Below are 16,858 nucleotides of genomic sequence, written 5' to 3'. Positions count from 1 at the left end.
CAGCCCCCCCGCACTGGCTGTCTGGACCCCCCACCCCTCTACTCACGGCCAGCAGGGAAGAGCCCCGAGATCCTTCACTCTCCGACCGGCCGGGTGCTGCGACGGGCACAGCCGCACCGCTCCCGCCCCGGCAGCGAGCGCCGCTTGCCGAGCACCCCCTGCCCCCCTCCCTCTCCCCGAAGCGGCGATGGGTCTGTGCCTGGAGCGCGTCCGTCGGGCCAGCTAGCTCTCCGTGCAGCAGTTCCCTGGAAGGCAGAGGGGTGGAGGGCCGTCACACGGGGAGCCTGGGGGGCACCGCTTCCTCCCCAGCCCTCGCCCCGGCACAGGCGTGCTCCCCGGTCCCCGCGGGGGGCACGGCGGGGCGCCGGCGCGGCTCTCACCCAGGACGTTGCGCTTGCAGAGAGGGCAGGTCTGCTGCAGCAGGAGCCAGGGGTCCACGCAGTCCCGGTGAAACTCGTGGGAGCAGGGCAGCACCCGCAGCCACTGCCGGGAGGGAAGCGGACGGCAGACGTGAGCGGAACCGGGTGGGGGTACCGTGACCATGGCGGCCGGGCCGCAGCCCTGCCTCTGTCACGCTGCCCGAGGGAGGGGGACAATCCTCCGCCACCAGCTCCCTGGCGGGGACAGCCCGGTCCCGGCAAGCGAGGGGAGGCTCAGCCCCGGGCAGCAAGGGGATGGCACGAGCACGGGTGGCCCCAGGCGGTGACCAGGACGGGCTCCAGGCCTCCCAGCGCAGCGCCGGTCCCCCCCCGGTCCTTACCTGGCTCTTGTGGAACTGGTCCAAGCAGACGGCACAGCTATCGATCTCACAGGCCCGGCTCCGGAGCGGTTTGCCGGGATGGTACCGCCGGGTTTTCAGTGCCGACAGCCGCCGCCGAATGTGCTGCTTCAGGTCCAGCTGCGAAGGCAGAGCAGAGGGTCAGACCCCAGCCGCCGGTCTCCCCCGGCGAGGAGCAGAGCGGAGATGCTCCCACCTCGGCATCCTGCTCCGACGGGTCTTGCCGCGACTGCCGCTGGGCCTGCACGATCACCCCGGTGCAGAGGAGCAGGGCGATCAGCAGGATGGTGTTCCACAGCTGCTGGAGGTACTTCTGCAGGAACAGCGCCGGTGGGCAGTCAGGGACCGGGGCGGGGGACGAACCGGAGACCCCCGCTCCGCTCCCGGCCCCGCCATCGCCGCTGCCCCCACGCCAGGAACCCCGGCTACGCGAGGAGCCCTCGCCGGCGCTGGCGCACGTACCTGGACCTGCGAGCTGTTCTCCCCCGTGCAGATGACCCCCTGCCACTCCCCGTAGAGGCCCCCGCGGGAGAGGCCGCAGGTCGACCACAGGGTGAGGGTCACCCCCTGGAAGGCAGGAGACAGCATTGCCGATGGCCGCGACAGCTTGCGGCGCTGCCCGAGGCCGGGGGGCCCCGCCACGCCGGGAGGATTACACGTGGCGAGGGGAGGAGGAACCGCAGGCGGCTGCCAGCTGCCCCGCTCCCACGGAGCGAGTCTTTGGGGAAACCGAGGCCCCTGCAGCTCAGCTTCCCCATCGGTCGGGGAAGTTTGGCTGGGCACGGCCAAGCCCCCGCACCCTCCCGCCAGGACAGAGAGGAGGAGGAGGAAGAGGAAGAGGAGGTCCTACATACCAGGTTCTCCAGCAGCACCGCCTGGTACGTGATCTTTGCCGTAGCCCGGAGCCCCCTGTGAGCAAAAGGTGAGGAGAGCGTCAATCCCGTGGGCGCAGCAGGATCCAGCCCGCGGCACCAGGGAGCACCCCCTTCCGTGGGGACAGGCAGCCCACGCCGAGCCGCGGGCGAGGGGGCCACCGGGGACAGAGGAACATACAGGGGAGCAGCAGTGAGACTCCCCCTTCCCAGCCCTGCCCAGCCCTCTGAGTGGCCCTGCACAGCTCTCTTCCTCCCAGCACCGTGCCTCAGTTTCCCGATCTGCGACCCCACAGCAGCGACACTGATTTACCACGTGGAAGGAGGAGCGAGGGGGTCCTAACGCTGTAGGCGGTGGGGATAAACACCGGCAAAGGCGGTGGAGATGCCGGTGTCGTGCTGCTGGCCAGCCCGTCTGGCTAATTTGTACTGAGAGTCCTAAAAGGCCACTGCCAGTCCCTGCTGCCACGTGGGGACCCATGGAACGGCTCAGGCCCCGAGGAAGGGGCGGATCTGACTCACACCCTCCGTGGAAACACGTCTCAGTCCCAGCTGGGCTCCGCACCGCGCGAGCTCGAAACCAGCCCAGCAAACGCGAGGTGCTGTGGGAGAGGCCCCCCCGGGGCAGCCCCCGGCTGTCATAGCCAGGGAGGGGGCCAGGCGCAGAGCTACGGTCTCGCCCAGCTGCCCCAGCCCGTACCGCAGCAGCGCTCCCAGCAGCTTGGTGACGTTGTCCGAGGACTGGATCACGATCACAGGCTTGGCGAGAAGCTGGGAAACGTCCAGCTACACCGGAGAGGAAAGCAAGTGCTGTCAGCGGGGCGCGAGACCGGCTCGGGGCCCCGCCGCCGGGACTCTCCTACCTCCCGGATGGCGTTCTGGTTCAGCGCCAGGATGAGCAGGGCTGACGCCCCCAGCACCAGGGCTCGCTTCATCTGCGGAGACAGAGGGCACGGGCTCAGAGGGCAGGACAGGCAGGAGGACGGGCAGCTGGGCCGTGCCCTACTTCAGCTCCCATCCCACTGCAGGGAACAGACAGCGCCCGGTGCCTCTTTGCCCTGGCTAAAGTATCACAAGGCACCCAAGAGGGGCTGGCACTGCCCGGGAACCCTGTCAGGCACCCCCCTGCCACCAAGCACAGGCCAGGACCCCCCCACAACTGGTGAGGAGACGCCCCAGGAGATGCCCTGCGGGCTTGCGACCAGCAAACACCATGGCAGCCCCTGGGCCAGCCAGAGAGGGCCCCGGGCCGGGCGGAGAGTCACCTTGCTGACAACGGCGGCGGTGAAGGACTCCTCCTTGGCGCGCCGGGGGGCCTCGGCTGGCTCCTCGCCCACGGGCACCACGCCGATCCAGCTGTCGGCAGCGCCCAGCTCGGGCTCCGCGTCTCCCACCTGGGGGCACGGCGGCGCCAGCGGGGGTGAGAGCCGGGACGGACGCCCGAGGCTCAGGGCACCCCAAAGCACCCCCACGTCCCCGGGCGCCCTGGGGAGCCGGGCACTGCGTGGGGACGGGGACAGCGGCCGGGGTGGCACCGGGCACAGGACCTGGCCCCCGCTGCCCCCCATCCCTGCCTGCGCCTCCCCGCTGCCGCTGGGCACCCCCGCCAGCGGGGCCCCTCGCTGCCGGCCCCGGCCCGTGCCCCCCGACCCGCCACGTCCCCAGTGTCCCTGCCCTCCCACCGACCCCCAGTGCCTCCCAGTGCCCTCCAGTGCCCGCTGCTCCCCCCTCCCCATTCCCCCCCAGTGCCCACAGCCCCTCCCCGGTGCCCGCTGCCCCCCGGTGCCCACAGCCCCCCCACTCCCTCCCCCCGTGCCCACTGCCCCCCTCCAACCCCTCCCAGTGCCCCCCGGTTCCCACTGCTCCCTCCCCCCCATTCCCTCCCCGGGGCCCCCAGCCCCCCCCAGCCCCTCGGTGCCCACAGCCCCCCCCCCCAGCCCGGCTCCCCCCCCGGTGCCAGCTCCCCGCCCCGTGCCCCCAGCTCCCCCCGGTGCCCGGCCCCCGGTGCCGGTGCTCACCAGCAGCAGGCGGCCGCGGATCTCCTCCTCCTCCTCCTCCTCCGCCCGCGGGGCCCCTCGGCCCGGCCCGCCCCGGCCGCCCCCCGCGCCCAGCACGGCGCCGCGCAGCGTGTAGGAGCCGCCGGGCCCCGCGGCCGCCCCGGCCCCGCTCCCGGCCCCCGGCCCCGGCCCCGGCCCGGCCACCGCCACCTCGACGCGGGCGGCGGGCGCCGGCCCCGGCCCGCCCCGGCAGAGCGCCAGCAGCGGCGCCAGCAGCGCGGCCCGCACCGCCGCCATGGCCGCGCCCCGCCTCGCCCCGCCCCGCTCCGCAGCGCCCCCTGCCGCCGCGGAGGACCCGCCGCGCCGCCGACCGCGGCCAGGGCGCGCCCGAGAGACGGCGACGGGAACGGGAACGGGGCCGGGACAGGGACGGGGACGGGGACGGGGACGGGGACGGGGACAGGGGCAGGGGCAGGGGCAGGGGCAGGGGCAGGGGACAGGGACCGGGGACAGGGCCCGGGGACAGGGGCAGGGGCAGGGGACCGGGAGCAGGGACCGGGGACAGGGACCGGGGACAGGGGCAGGGAGCAGGGCAGGGACCGGGGACAGGGACAGGGACCGGCGATAGGGACAGGGACAGGGGCAGGGGACAGGAACAGGGACCGGGAGCAGGGACCGGGAGCAAGGACCGGGGACAGGGGCAGGGAGTGGGGCAGGGACCGGGGACAGGGACAGGGAACAGGGACCGGAGACAGGGACCGGGGACAGGGGCAGGGACCGGGGCAGGGACCGAGGACAGAGACCGGGGACAGGGGCAGGACCGGGACAAGGACGGCGGTGGGGACAGGGACGGGGACCGGGAGAGGCACCGGCAGAGGGACAGGGACCAGGACGGGCAGCGGGACCAGCACCGGCAGAGGGACAGGGACAGGGGTGGGCACCGGCACCAGGAAAGCGACTGGCACCAGGAGAGGGACAGGGACAGGGACAGGAACAGGGACAGGGCCAGGGCCAGGGCCAGGCGTGGGGACACGGCCCCCCCCGGCCCCGCTTCCCTGCGGGCGCAGGGGCACACGGGGGTACCAGGGGACACAGGGACACGTGCGCACACGGGGACACGGCCACGGGTGCACGGGGACAGGCGCAGCCCCGCGCACACGGGCACCCCCCTCCGCGCACCCCGCGGCCACGGCACACGCCTGGGCGCACGCCGACACCCGACTACCCCAAAACCCAGCTGAGCTGCCCCCGACCCAGCACCCCTCAACCGTCCCCGTGCCAGCAGGTGCCAGGCAGCCCCGCCGGTGCCACCGTCCCGGCCCCGCTCCGGCCACGTGTGCCCGGCACGTGTGCCGACGCAGGGATTTGCCGGGAGGATTAGCCGCCTCACGGGCCCCGGCCCTGACCTGCTTTTGGCAGGGGCCACGCCGGGGACGGGGCCTCGGTGCCGTGGCATCCCAGCTCCCACGGCTGCTGGGTGCCCGCGGGACGGGTCTGGGTGTGTCGCCAGTGTCCCCCGTGTCCCCAGCCGTGTTGCAACTGCGGGGGTTTAATCGCAGGCCGGGCAGGGCCCGTCCGCCCACGGCCGGCAACCGGAGCCGGTTTAACCGCACGGCAAAACATCCCTATTGCCGTGGGTTCGGCTGTGCCACAAACAACGGCCTGGAAGCCCGGCCGGCTCCGGGGCTGGCCCGGGAAAGGCGGCCACCGGCGTGGGGTCCTGCGCGGCTCCGGTGGAGGAGCCCAAAATGGCAGCCTGGGGAGCTGCTGCCGTGGGCGCTGCCCCACAGAGGGGACACGGACGTGGGACCCGCGTGGTGGGACAGGCACGGGCTGTGACTGGCTCTGTGGAGCATCCACGGGTCCGTGGGATGTGGATGGCTTCTGAGACACCTACAGCTCCAGGGACACCTGTGGCTCCATGGGACATCCATGGCTCCAAGGGACACGGGTGGCTCCATGGGACATCCATGGCTCCATGGGACATGCGCAGCCCCACGGGACGCACACAGCACTCCTGGGAGGGGACAGTGGGGACAGCGGAACCTGCCCCTGCTCGGGACCCCGACCGGAGCAGGTCTGTGGGTGCCAGGGCTGTGGGAGCCCTGCAGGGCCCCCCTCTCCTGGCCAGGACCCCCTCCCCGGCTGGGGTCCCCTCTCGGGGAGGTCCCCTCTCCCTGGGGAGCGAGGGCCACTGCACCTCAGCTGGCAGTGGGAGGGTGAGCCCGGTGTCCCTGGTGCCTCTGCCTCGTCTCCTGTCCCCGACCCCTCTCCCCGGCACCCTGCCCCTGCCCCAGCCCCTTACCCGCTCCTGCAGCCCCTGCGCCTGAGCCGTCACCCTGTCCCCTCTCTGTCCCCTGCCCCACTTTCCGTCCCCCTTCCCACACCTGTCCCCTGTCCCCATCTCCCATCCCTGTCCCTGTCTCCATCACTGTCCCCTCTCCCTGCCACCTGCCCCCATATCACCACGTCCCACCCCTGCCCCCTGCCCCGTGCTCCCCAACCCCCCGTGTCCTCCCACACCCCCACAGCCCCACACCCCCCATAGCCCCACACCCCCCACAGCCCCACACCCTGCCGTGTCCCCCCCACCCCCCATACCCTCCTGTACCCCCCCACCTCCCATGTTCCTCCATACCCCCCATAGCCCCCATACCCTCCTGTGCCCCACATAAAGCCCATGCCGCTCCATGTCCCCATACCCCCTATAGCCCCCATGCCCCCCAAGTCCCCTGTGTCCCCAATACTCCCTATAGCCCCCATAGCCCCCCATGTCCCCCCGTGCCCCCACACCCCCTATAGCTCCCACAAACCCCTATAAGCCCCCATGTCCTGCCATGTGCCCCGTAGCCCCCCATGTCCCCCGTGCCCCCACACCCCCTATAGCCCCCATACATCCCTATAGCCCTCACCCCCTTATAGCCCCCATACCCCCCATGTCCCCCACACCCCCTATAACCCCCATACCCCCTATAGCCCCCATACATCCCTATAGCTCCCACCCCCTTATAGCCCCCATACCCCCTATAGCCCCCATACCCCCTATAGCTCCCATACATCCCTATAGCCCTCACCCCCTTATAGCCCCCATACCCCCCATGTCCCCCACACCCCCTATAGCCCCCACACCCCCTATAGCCCTCATAATTCCCTATAGCCCCCATACCCCCTATAGCCCCCACACCCCCTATAGCCCCCATAATTCCCTATAGCCCCCATACCCCCTATAGCCCCCACACCCCCTATAGCCCCCATAATTCCCTATAGCCCCCATACTCCCCCATGTCCCCCACACCCCCTATAGCCCCCAAACCCCCCGTGTCCCCCACACCCCCTATAGCCCCCACAGCCCCCATACCCCCCCCACCCCTCCCGCCCCCCCGCCCGGTTCCCGGGGCGGCGGGCGCTGACCGGGCGGGCAGGGCGGGCGGGCAGGGTCCAAGGCCGGGGCGGCCGGGGCGGGGCGGGGCGGGGCGGGGGCGGCGCTCCGGGGCCTCCGCAACCCGCGGCCGCCGCCGCCGCCCCGCAGAGCCGCGCGTCCCCGCGGGCCGGGCACCATGAGCGGCCGCCTCGGGGACCTCAGCCCGCGGCAGGCGGAGGCGCTGGCCCAGGTGAGCCGGTACCGGCGGGGGGGGGGGGGGCGGGGAGCGGGGCCGGGCTGCCGGGGCCGCCTCGATGCGCTCCCGCATCCGCTGCGCTCCGCGGCGACGGGCATCGCCCGCTCCCGGCCCCGGGGTGCTCCGGCCGCCGCCGCCGTCCCCCTGGAGCCCAAACCCGGGGGCTGCCCCCCCCCCCCCCTCCCTCCCCCCCAGTGCCCCTGCCCGCTGGGGAAGGACCGTCCCGGGGGGGTCCCGGCAGCTGGACCGCCCCGCCGGCGGAGCCCCCGGGCCTCTCCCGTCCTTCCCGCTGCCCCCCGGCCGGGACACACCCGCGGGGCTCCCGGGGCCGAGGGCGCCCGGCCCAACCGGCGCGGTCACCCCCCATGGCGGCCGGGCCGCCCCCGACGCCCGCCCCGGCGCCTCCCCGGGCGCCAGGCTCTGCCCCGGTTTATTCCGCCCCAGCGAGGGGCAGCGCCGGCCGCTGCCGGTGCCGCTGCCAACCGCCAGCCACGGGCAACGACCCCCGCGGGCTCGGGGCTGAGCCCTCCCGGTGCCGAGGCGGCGACGGGCGGGCGAGGGAGGCCGGGCTGCGACGCCCGTCCGCCGGCACCGTGTTTTTCTCAGGGTGAAGAAGCTAATCCCGGGTTTAGTTACACCTAAATTCAGTGGGAGATAATCTAATCGGCCTCATTAAGGGGACGTCCCGCGCTGGCACGGAGATTTGGGCCGTAGCCTGGCCGGGGCGAGCGGGGCCGCGTGCCCAGGGTGCCCCAGCCCCGCACCCCAGCACCCTCCTGCCCGCCCCGGGCTGGCCAGGGCGGCTGCCACTCGCCGGGGTGTCGCTGGAGCGGGGGGACCTGGAGCCGGGGGGTCGCTGGAGCGGGGGGACGCGCGGTGGCCATCTCCATCCCAAAGGTGCCACCGGCGATGGCAAAGGAGGGGACGGGTCCGCCTGGTCCCTGCAGGGTGAGGGTGGCCACGGGACCCTCCCCGGGGAGCCGGGTGGGTGGCAGCCCCCACTCACACCCTTGTGCGAGGGCACCGGCCTGGGGACACCCGGTGCTGGTGGCCAGCCTGGGGACGGTCCCCTGCCAGGGAGGAGAGTGGAGGCCCCATGGGTGCTCATCATGGTGGCAGGGACGGGGCACCGGGTGTCCCCTCTCTCCTGGGACGCTCCCAGTCCTGGCTGGGACTTTTCCAGGGGGGCAGGGGGACAGGGACGGGACAAACTTCCAGCCGTGGGGCTTTTGGGGTGGGAGCGGGGACCCCTCTGCCAACGGTCCCTCTTCTCCCCGCAGTTTCGGGAGAACCTGCAGGACGTGCTGCCCTCCCTGCCCTCCCAGGACGACTGTTTCCTCCTGAAATGGCTCCGAGGTAACCCCCGGGTGGGGGGGGGACACGCGGGGGGGGCTGGAAGACCCCACGGGGGGCCGCGGAGCCGGGGCCGCCGGCGGCGGGGCTGAGCTCTCTGCTCTCTTGCAGCGCGCTGCTTCGACCTGCCCAAGTCGGAGGCGATGCTCCGCAAGGTGAGAGCGCACCCCGCGTTTTGGGGGGACCCCGCCGTACCGCTGTCGAGCTCCCGGGTGCCACCTGGGATGGGACAGCGTGCCACGGGCCACCCGCCCAGCTGCTCTCTCCCGACAAGGGTGACCTGCCCACGGGGTGCACCCCATCCCATGGGACCGGGGGTCCCCAAATCCCCTCACCCCGGCTTGCTCCCCCCCCCCCCCCCCCGCAGCACATCGAGGTCCGCAAGCACATGGACGCCGACAACATCATTGCCTGGGAGGCCCCCGAGGTGGGTGTCCCCCGAGGTGGGTGTCCCCAGCCCCGGGGCGGGTGTCCCTGGAGGGGCCTGTCCCCCTTAGCCCCCCGTGCTCCCGCAGGTCATCAGGAAGTACATGTCCGGGGGGATGTGCGGCTACGACCGGGAGGGCAGCCCCGTCTGGTACGACATCATCGGGCCGCTGGACGCCAAGGGGCTGCTCTTCTCCGCCTCCAAGCAGGACTTGCTCAAGAACAAGTTCCGCGACTGCGAGGTGCTGCGGCGAGAGTGCGAGCGGCAGAGCCAGAAGGTGGGCGCCTGCCCGCACCCTGCCCGCACCCTGCCCGCCCTGCCCGCACCCTGCGGGCCCCACCAGCTCAGCTCCCCGCTGTCCCCACCAATCCGTGTCCCCACCAGCCCCGCGAGACCACGTCCCTGCCAGCCCCACAAGTCCGTGTCCGCTCCATCCCCACCGCCCCACGTCCCTGCCAGCCCCACAAGTCCGCGTCCTGTCCATCCCCACCAGCCCACGTCCTCCCCAGCCCCACAAGTCTGCGTCTGCTCCATCCCCCCCCCCCCCCACGTCCTCCCCAGCCCCATAAGTCCGCGTCCTGTCCATCCCCACCAGCCCACGTCCCCATCGTCCCCCAGCCCGTGTCCCGGTCCCAGCACCCACACCAGCCCGCGACGCCCCTTCTCCCCACACCAGCGCTTGGGAGGAGGCTCTGGCCAGGGGGTCCAGCCTGTCGGGGACCGCCCTGTCCCCGGGGCTGGCCGGGAGCCCCCCCTCCCGCGGGTCCCCACCGGGGCCGGGCACCGCCTGAGCCCCCCCATCCTCCCGTCCCAGCTGGGCAAGAAGATCGAGATGGTGCTGATGGTCTACGACTGCGAGGGCCTGGGCTTGAAGCACCTCTGGAAGCCAGCCGTGGACACGTACGGGGAGGTGAGGGGCTCCCTGCCCGACCCCCCCCCCTTCCCCGGCCCGGGCCCGCCGTCCCCGGGCTGCGGCAGCGACGCAGGGATCCGGGCTGGCTCGTGGCCCCGAGGGACGATGCAAGAGCAGGTCCCTGCCGCTGCCCCGCACCCCCCCGGCGTTTTGGGCTGGGGGTCCCGGCCTGCGCCCCGCCATGCTCCCCCCGTGCCCCGGTGGGTACGTGGGACGGGAGGATGACCTGAAGCTCTCCCCGTCCTGCAGCTCCTGTCCATGTTTGAGGAGAATTACCCCGAGTCCCTCAAGCGGCTGTTTATTGTGAAGGGTGAGTTCGGCCCCGGGGTCCCGCTCCCCCCGTCAGGGTGCTGACCCCCACCCTAACGCCCCCCCGTCCGCCCCCCAGCCCCCAAGATCTTCCCCGTGGCCTACAACCTCGTCAAGCACTTCCTGAGCGAGGACACCCGCAAGAAGGTCGTGGTCCTGGGGTGTGAGTCCTGACCCCCTCCCCGGGATGCAGTGGAAGCCGAAAACGGGGTGCCACGTCCCCCTCTGCTTTCAGACCACCCAGGGGTGAAACCCCAACCCTGGGGGGGGGGGGGGTCCCCAGCTGGGCTGGGGCTCCCCGCAGGGGTCCCAGCCCCCCCAAACCCTGCTGTCCTCCACCCCACCAGCCAACTGGAAGGAGGTCCTGCAGAAGTACATCGACCCCGAGCAGATCCCGGTGGAGTACGGGGGCACCCTGACGGACCCCGACGGGGACCCCAAGTGCCCGAGCAAGGTAGGAGAACCCCCCGCCCCCCCCGCCCCGGGTTCCTCAGGGGTGCCCGGGCGGTCCCCCCGAACCCACGTCACCTCCATCCCCTTCCAGATCAACTACGGGGGGGACGTGCCCCAGCACTACTACGTGCGGAACCAGCTGGCGCAGCAGTACGAGCACACGGTGGTGGTCAGCCGCGGCTCGTCCTACCAGGTCGAGTACGAGATCCTCTTCCCCGGCTGCGTCCTCAGGTGAGGAGGGGGCTCCACGCCGCGGGGCGGGGGGGACACACACGCAATGGCGGGTGTCCCCAGCCCCGCCGCGGGACCCCGCCGGCTCTTTCCGGCACAGGTGGCAGTTCAGGTCGGAGGGAGCCGACGTGGGTTTCGGGGTGTACCTGAAGACCAAGATCGGGGAGCGGCAGCGGGCGGGCGAGATGACCGAGGTCTACCCCAACCAACGCTACAACTCCCACATGGTGCCCGAGGACGGCTCCCTCACCTGCTCCACGCCCGGCATCTGTGAGCGCATCCCCCTTCCCCGGGGGGGCTGGGGGGACCCCGGGGCGCTCCCCGTGTCCCCGACACCCCCCCGTCTCCCCGCAGACGTCCTGCGCTTCGACAACACCTACAGCTACCTCCACGCCAAGAAGGTCAGCTACAGCGTGGAGGTGCTGCTGCCCGACGCCGCCTCCGCCCAGCAGATCCAGAAGCTGGGGGACAGGCTCAGCGAGGTGGCCCTCAACCACAGCCCCTAGCGCCGGCCCCCCACGGCCCCGGGGCCCCCCCACACCGCAGGGGACCCCGAGGGCCCACAGCCGGGCAGGCGGCTGCTCCGTGCCCCCAGGACGGCCGGGTGCCCCCCGCCAGCGCGGCGGCCGGGAGGATGGAGAAAGGGGGCTGAGCCCCCGGAGCTCACGGACCGAGGCGGGGGGCTGCGGGGGGCTGCGGGGGGCCGGAGCGCCCGGGGTCCCCCCTCCCTGTGCCTTATGTGGGTCCTGCGCCCACTTGCTGCTGCTGCGTGGGGCGGGGGGAGTAAAGGGACGGACCGAGCTGGGTCTCCTCTGGTTTTTGTCTCCCAGCCCCACAGCTGCTCCTTGCTCCCCCCAGTCCCATAACCACTCCTTGCCCCCCAGCCCCATAACTGCTCTGTGCTCCCCACAGCCCCATAACTGCTCCCCCAGCCCCACAACCGCTCCTTGCCCATAACCCAGCCCCATAACTGCTCTGTGCTCCCCACAGCCCCATAACTGCTCCTTGCCCACAGCCCAGCCCCATAACTGCCCCCCCCCGCCCCATACCGAGGTCCCGCTGCCCCCGCCCCGGCCCCGCATCCCGCCCACGTGACCGCCGGCGCCCCAGAGCCGCGTGCCCGACCCCGCCTCCGCCGCGGGGTCACGTGTGCAGCCAGGCCCCGCCCCCCCCGCCATCTCGCCGCCGGGCGATTCCCGCCCTGCGGCGGCGCGGGGCGGGGCCTGGTGACGCAGGCTCAGGGGCGGGGCGAGCTCGTCCGGCGGCAGCGGCGGGAGCGCGCGCCATGGGGGCGGCGGAGCGCGACCCCTACCGGGACACGTGGGTCCGCTACCTGGGTGAGCACCGGCACCGGGCACGGCACCGGGCACCGCGTCGGGTACCGGGCACTGCACCGGGCACGGCACCGGGCACCGCGTCGGGTACCGGGCTGCATCGGGCACGGCACCGGGACCGGCACTGCACCGGGCACCGCCTCGGGCACCGCGTCGGGTACCGGCACCGGACACCGCGCCCGGCACTGACGCCTCTCCTCGGGCACTAACACCGCGTACTGCACCGGGTACCGGGTACCAGTACCGGACACCACCACCGCACACCGGGCACTGACACCGGGTACCGGCACCGCACACCGGCACCGATACCGGGCACCAGCACCGCACAGCGGGCACTGACACTGCGTACCGGCACCGTGCACCGGCACCGTCACACTGCGTGCACTGACACCGGGTACCGGTCCCGGACACCGGTCCCAGCGCCGGGCCCGGTCACCGGCAGCCCCGCTCCCGGGGGCAGCGGGGCTCCAAGGTGACCCGGCTGCTCCCAACGCCCCGGCCCTGCCGCCGGCCCTCCCTGCTCCCGGGGCCGCGGGGACACCGGGGGGGGGGGGGGGGAGGCGCGGGGCCGCGGCCGGTGCCCCCCGCTGACCCCCCGCCGCCAGGTTACGCCAACGAGGTGGGCGAGTCCTTCCGCCCGCTGGTGCCGGTGCCGGTGGTGTGGGCCAGCTACGGCGTGGCCACCGCCTACGTGACCGCCGACGCCATCGACAAGGGCCGGAGAGCTGCCGCCGTGAGTGCCACCCCCGACCCCCCCCCGACCCCCCTCCCCCCCCCCCCGCTGACCCCCCCTGTCCCCCCCAGGCCCACGCACAGGACCCCGCGCGGGCCACGCGGGTGGGGGTGGCCGTGGTGGACACCTTCGTCTGGCAGGGCCTGGCCTCGGTGGCCATCCCCGGCGTCACCATCAACCGCCTCTGCGCCGCCTCGCTGGCCCTGCTGGGTGCCCTCACCCGCTGGCCCCTGCCCCTCCGCCGGTGGACCACCACCGCCCTGGGGCTGGCCGCCATCCCCCTCATCATCACCCCCATCGACAGGTACGGGGGGACACGGCGGGGACCGACCACCCCCCTCCTGCATCCCGCGGGGCAGCCCGGGCGCTCCTCCTCCCCGGGGAACTGGTCCCAGTATGGGCTGGGTGGGGGGAGCGTGGGGTGACTGGGGGGTCCCCGCCCCAAAGGGGCTTTGCCGGGGTCTGGCCGGGACACGGCCCCGCGGGGATAGGGATCAGCGGGGCGAGGCCGCGCTGAGCCCGGTTGTGGCGGGGCTGGGACCTCGGTGATGCGAGGGACGGGGTGCCGGGGGCGAGGGCCAGCCCCCCCACCTTAACCGCACCCCCGGGACCCCACTTCACCCCCCCCCCCCCCAGGACCGTGGATTTCCTGATGGACTCCAGCCTCCGCAAGCTCTACAGGGCACCGGGAGAGCCCCCGGCCCCACGCTGAGCCCCCGTCGGGGGAAACTGAGGCACGCTGCTGATTTGGGGGTGCTGCGACCCATCCACTGTGAACCCTCGCCCCGGTGGTGACCCCGGAGCGGCCGCCCTGCCCCACGGCTGGTCCTAATAAACCATTTCAGGCCTGACCCCGAGCCAGGTGATGCTTGGGTACGGTGGTGGTGGCGCTGGGGGGGGACGACACCCACTGCCACGTCCCCTCCTGGGGGGACACCTGGGTCCCCACCCCCGGGCTCAGCACCCTATGGGCATCTCCACCCTGGGACGGGGGGTCCCTGATCACCCCACCAGCACTCCCCCCTCCTAGCTGGAACCCCTCCAGGGCCACTACCAGCCTCATGGGACCGTCCCCACGGAGCTGCCACCACGGCCCAGGTCTTCCGTGGTGCCTCCAGGGACCCGAACCCCCCCAGCCAGGAGCCCCCAGCTCCGGCACCGCAGGCTGGGGACAGGCCCTGCCCCACAGCCGCATCTCCTGCTACCAGGAGGTACCGCCAGCCGCTGTCCAGGCATGGCAGCACGTCCCCAGCCCACGGTGACATCCACATGGAACCACCAGGACAAGCTTTAGAGAAGAGAAAGCCACCTTTTATCGGGGAGGAAGGGGGTCACCGGCTCACGCCGAGCCCTGCGCCAGGCCGCGGTACTCTGGACCCCCCTCGCCCCCTTTCTCCGGCTCCTTGGGGACCAGGGCCCCCACCACGCTCTGCAGCTCCGCATGGAAGGGACACCGCGGCCTTGGCCGGCGCTGTCCCCGCCGGCGCCCGCCCAGGCGCCAGGTGGCCACGGCCAGCCCCAGCAGAGCCCCCACCAGCGCGGCTGCCACCAGGGCGCTGCCCACCAGGGCCAGCCCGGCCAGCAGGAACCTCTTCACCGTGCGGCACGGCGCTGGGGACAGCAAAAAAAAAAAAAAAAAAAAAAAAAAAAAAAAGAAAAAGAAGCACCAAAATAGGGGGTTCAGAGGTTGCTTCAGCACCTGGGGTGGTGGGTCTGGGGCCACGGGGGGACGTTTGGGGTTGTCCGCTCACCTTCATACCATGGCACCTTCTCCTTCTGCACTAGCAGTGGTCCAACCATCTCCCAGCGGAGCGTCCCCTCTCCTGGGAGCCCTGCGGGAGGACGCAGCCCGTACAGCCTGACCCAGCCCCAGGAACCCCCCGAGATCCCAAAGCCACCTGGGGCCACCACAGCCCAGCCCAGCCCAGCCCTGGTACCTGGCAGCTTTCTGGGGAGGGCGTCACCAGGGGGACAGCCGGTGTCACAGCAGTGGCACGGGGTGCTCTGGGAGGGGTCCTCTGCATTGTGCCAGCTGGGAGGAGAGGACAGAGCTGGGGGTGAGGGGTCTGGGGGTCCCCAGCCTCCGCCCTGAGACCCACACGGTGTCATGCCACCGGGTCCCTCCAGCCCTGCAGGTCTCAGCCACCCCAGAGGAGATGTCCCCCAGGTGACACCAAGCACCTCCCCAATTCATCTGCACCCAGAGGGAGCCGGGACCTGTGCTGATGCCACCTGGCTACCACGGGGAAAGAGGTGGCATCCAGACCACAGTGGGGTCACTCGGTGCCCCAGATGGGTCCCCTTGCCAAGTGGCTTCTGCTCCCAAAGCACCCATGGGTGCTCAGGGCCTGCGGCACCGTCAGGGTGCCCACGCCAGGGCTGAGCTCACCTGGCCGTGGCTTGGCTGTAGAAGCAGGACCTGGTGCCGTGCCCCCGGGCGCCGGCGGGGCCCCACGCCGTCAGCAGGCAGCGCACGTAGACCTGCCGAGACACCGGCCCCAGGCAGGGCATGCCACCAGCACCTCAGGGACCCCGCTCTCCTCCCACCCGCCCCCATGGGGTGGAGACCACCCCAGCGGGGAGCAGGGTGCCCCAGGAGGGACGATGCTTTGGGAACCCCAGGTCATCCCCAGTAGGACCTCCGTCCCACCACCAAGGGCATCACCCCAACCTCACCTCCTCTTCCTCAGGCTCATCCTCCAGCGCGGGGGCCGGGATGGTGAGCTGGAGAGCAGACGCCCCTCTCCGGTGCTGGACAGACACGCTCCCCAGCTTCTGCCCGTGCAAGCACCTGAGGCAGGAGAGCAACACGGGGACGTTCTCAGGCTGTCTCCAGGCCCTGGACATCCCTCCCCATCAGGACATCTTGCAGGACCTCGGGGTGCCTGGAGCAGCACTCTCCACCTCCCACCCCATGGGCACTGACCCACGGCTGTTCACCACCATGAAGATCCTCCTGGAGCGTCCCAGCTGCTTCGAGCTGGTCCCGTAGCACTGATCCAGGTCAATCTTCAGGGAGATGTCAGGAGTGAAGTCAACCCTGGCCTCCAGGCGGACAGCAGAGCCGGGGCTGAGCACCAGCGGCTTCATGGCACTGGCGTCCCCTGAAGGAGAAGGGAGGGTGGGCTCAGCGTGACATCCCCGAGCCTGTCCCACCACGGATAGGGACATCAGACACATCCCAGACCACCACCCACAGGTGTCTTTGCCTGCACCCCTGTGAGGCAGGTGCCTGCAGCTCCCCAGTTGCAGAGCCCATCCCCTGTCCCTGGAAGCCAAGAGCTGTCCTGGCTTTGTCACCCTGGTCTGACTTCTCTGCCTGCTCTCCACAGCTACAGCACCTTCCTGGTCCCCCCCATGGGGCCGGGAGGGAGCACGTCACCCATCAGACTGACAAGGGGCAGCTGACCCCCAAAAAGCTGATCACAGAGTCAAGCACATGATGGGGAACATCTCAAAGTACCACCATTCAAAGCCCTACACCCTCCACAAGGCTGGGAGGGATGGTCCTACAGGGATGGCCACCTTCTCTTGGTGGGCCCTAGTACTGAGGCCACTCAGGAGAAAACACTGGGTACTGCTGGTCAAGCCCTGGGGTCTCGGCTGGACCCGTCCTGTGGTCTCATCCCCCAAAGTTGGCACCCAACCCAAGACCCAGAGCACTCACCATCCAGGAGCCTCAAGGTGAAGTTCATGATGGGCTCCTCGGAGCGGTGGTGAGCATGAGCCCCCCCAGGCACGGTGGCAGCGGCAAGCACTGGGGCTGCAGCCCTTGTCCCCATGCCCGAGGACACCACTGAAGCCACCACTGTGTGACCAGAGGATGCTGAAGCCGCTGGAG

The 16,858-nt window shown here is 71.9% G+C and overlaps 3 protein-coding genes across 3 annotated transcripts; 2 read left to right on the top strand and 1 right to left on the bottom strand.

Moving 5' to 3' along the window:
• Positions 1-5: 5 nt before the first annotated feature.
• Positions 6-3,958, bottom strand: RNF215 (ring finger protein 215). The gene is made up of 10 exons (XM_075515959.1): positions 3,669-3,958; positions 2,916-3,044; positions 2,514-2,585; positions 2,351-2,436; positions 1,633-1,687; positions 1,241-1,345; positions 975-1,091; positions 761-898; positions 381-483; positions 6-245 (listed from the first exon to the last, which is right to left on the bottom strand). The coding sequence occupies exons 1-10, from the start codon at positions 3,942-3,944 to the stop codon at positions 223-225; spliced, it is 1,104 nt and encodes a 367-aa protein (XP_075372074.1). The 5' UTR covers positions 3,945-3,958; the 3' UTR covers positions 6-222.
• Positions 3,959-7,131: 3,173 nt separating this feature from the next.
• SEC14L2 (SEC14 like lipid binding 2) lies at positions 7,132-11,750 on the top strand. The gene is made up of 12 exons (XM_075516367.1): positions 7,132-7,258; positions 8,545-8,620; positions 8,729-8,772; positions 8,985-9,044; positions 9,133-9,321; positions 9,859-9,954; positions 10,207-10,267; positions 10,346-10,429; positions 10,614-10,720; positions 10,811-10,950; positions 11,051-11,220; positions 11,305-11,750. The coding sequence occupies exons 1-12, from the start codon at positions 7,205-7,207 to the stop codon at positions 11,454-11,456; spliced, it is 1,233 nt and encodes a 410-aa protein (XP_075372482.1). The 5' UTR covers positions 7,132-7,204; the 3' UTR covers positions 11,457-11,750.
• Positions 11,751-12,096: 346 nt separating this feature from the next.
• Positions 12,097-13,868, top strand: MTFP1 (mitochondrial fission process 1). Its single transcript, XM_075515890.1, has 4 exons — positions 12,097-12,287; positions 12,890-13,017; positions 13,089-13,321; positions 13,654-13,868. Exons 1-4 carry the CDS (start codon positions 12,236-12,238, stop codon positions 13,727-13,729), a joined length of 489 nt encoding a protein of 162 aa, XP_075372005.1. The 5' UTR covers positions 12,097-12,235; the 3' UTR covers positions 13,730-13,868.
• The last annotated feature ends 2,990 nt before the right edge of the window (positions 13,869-16,858 follow it).

This window comes from Mycteria americana, chromosome 13, assembly GCF_035582795.1.
Source record: "Mycteria americana isolate JAX WOST 10 ecotype Jacksonville Zoo and Gardens chromosome 13, USCA_MyAme_1.0, whole genome shotgun sequence".
NCBI classification, from domain to species: Eukaryota; Metazoa; Chordata; class Aves; order Ciconiiformes; family Ciconiidae; genus Mycteria; species Mycteria americana.
This window is presented reverse-complemented; position numbering and strand designations above follow the sequence as displayed.

Coding starts and splice junctions, on each gene's coding strand:
- RNF215 (XM_075515959.1), bottom strand. CDS start 3,944: ATGGCGGCGGTGCGGGCCGCGCTGCTGGCGCCGCTGCTGGCGCTCTGC. Junction 2,586..2,915: donor CCGCCGCCGTTGTCAGCAAG/GTGACTCTCCGC, acceptor CTGTCTCCGCAG/ATGAAGCGAGCCCTGGTGCT. Junction 1,346..1,632: donor CGGTGCTGCTGGAGAACCTG/GTATGTAGGACC, acceptor CCTGCCTTCCAG/GGGGTGACCCTCACCCTGTG.
- SEC14L2 (XM_075516367.1), top strand. CDS start 7,205: ATGAGCGGCCGCCTCGGGGACCTCAGCCCGCGGCAGGCGGAGGCGCTG. Junction 8,773..8,984: donor CGGAGGCGATGCTCCGCAAG/GTGAGAGCGCAC, acceptor CCCCCCCCGCAG/CACATCGAGGTCCGCAAGCA. Junction 9,322..9,858: donor GCGAGCGGCAGAGCCAGAAG/GTGGGCGCCTGC, acceptor CTCCCGTCCCAG/CTGGGCAAGAAGATCGAGAT.
- MTFP1 (XM_075515890.1), top strand. CDS start 12,236: ATGGGGGCGGCGGAGCGCGACCCCTACCGGGACACGTGGGTCCGCTAC. Junction 12,288..12,889: donor CACGTGGGTCCGCTACCTGG/GTGAGCACCGGC, acceptor CCCCGCCGCCAG/GTTACGCCAACGAGGTGGGC. Junction 13,322..13,653: donor ATCATCACCCCCATCGACAG/GTACGGGGGGAC, acceptor CCCCCCCCCCAG/GACCGTGGATTTCCTGATGG.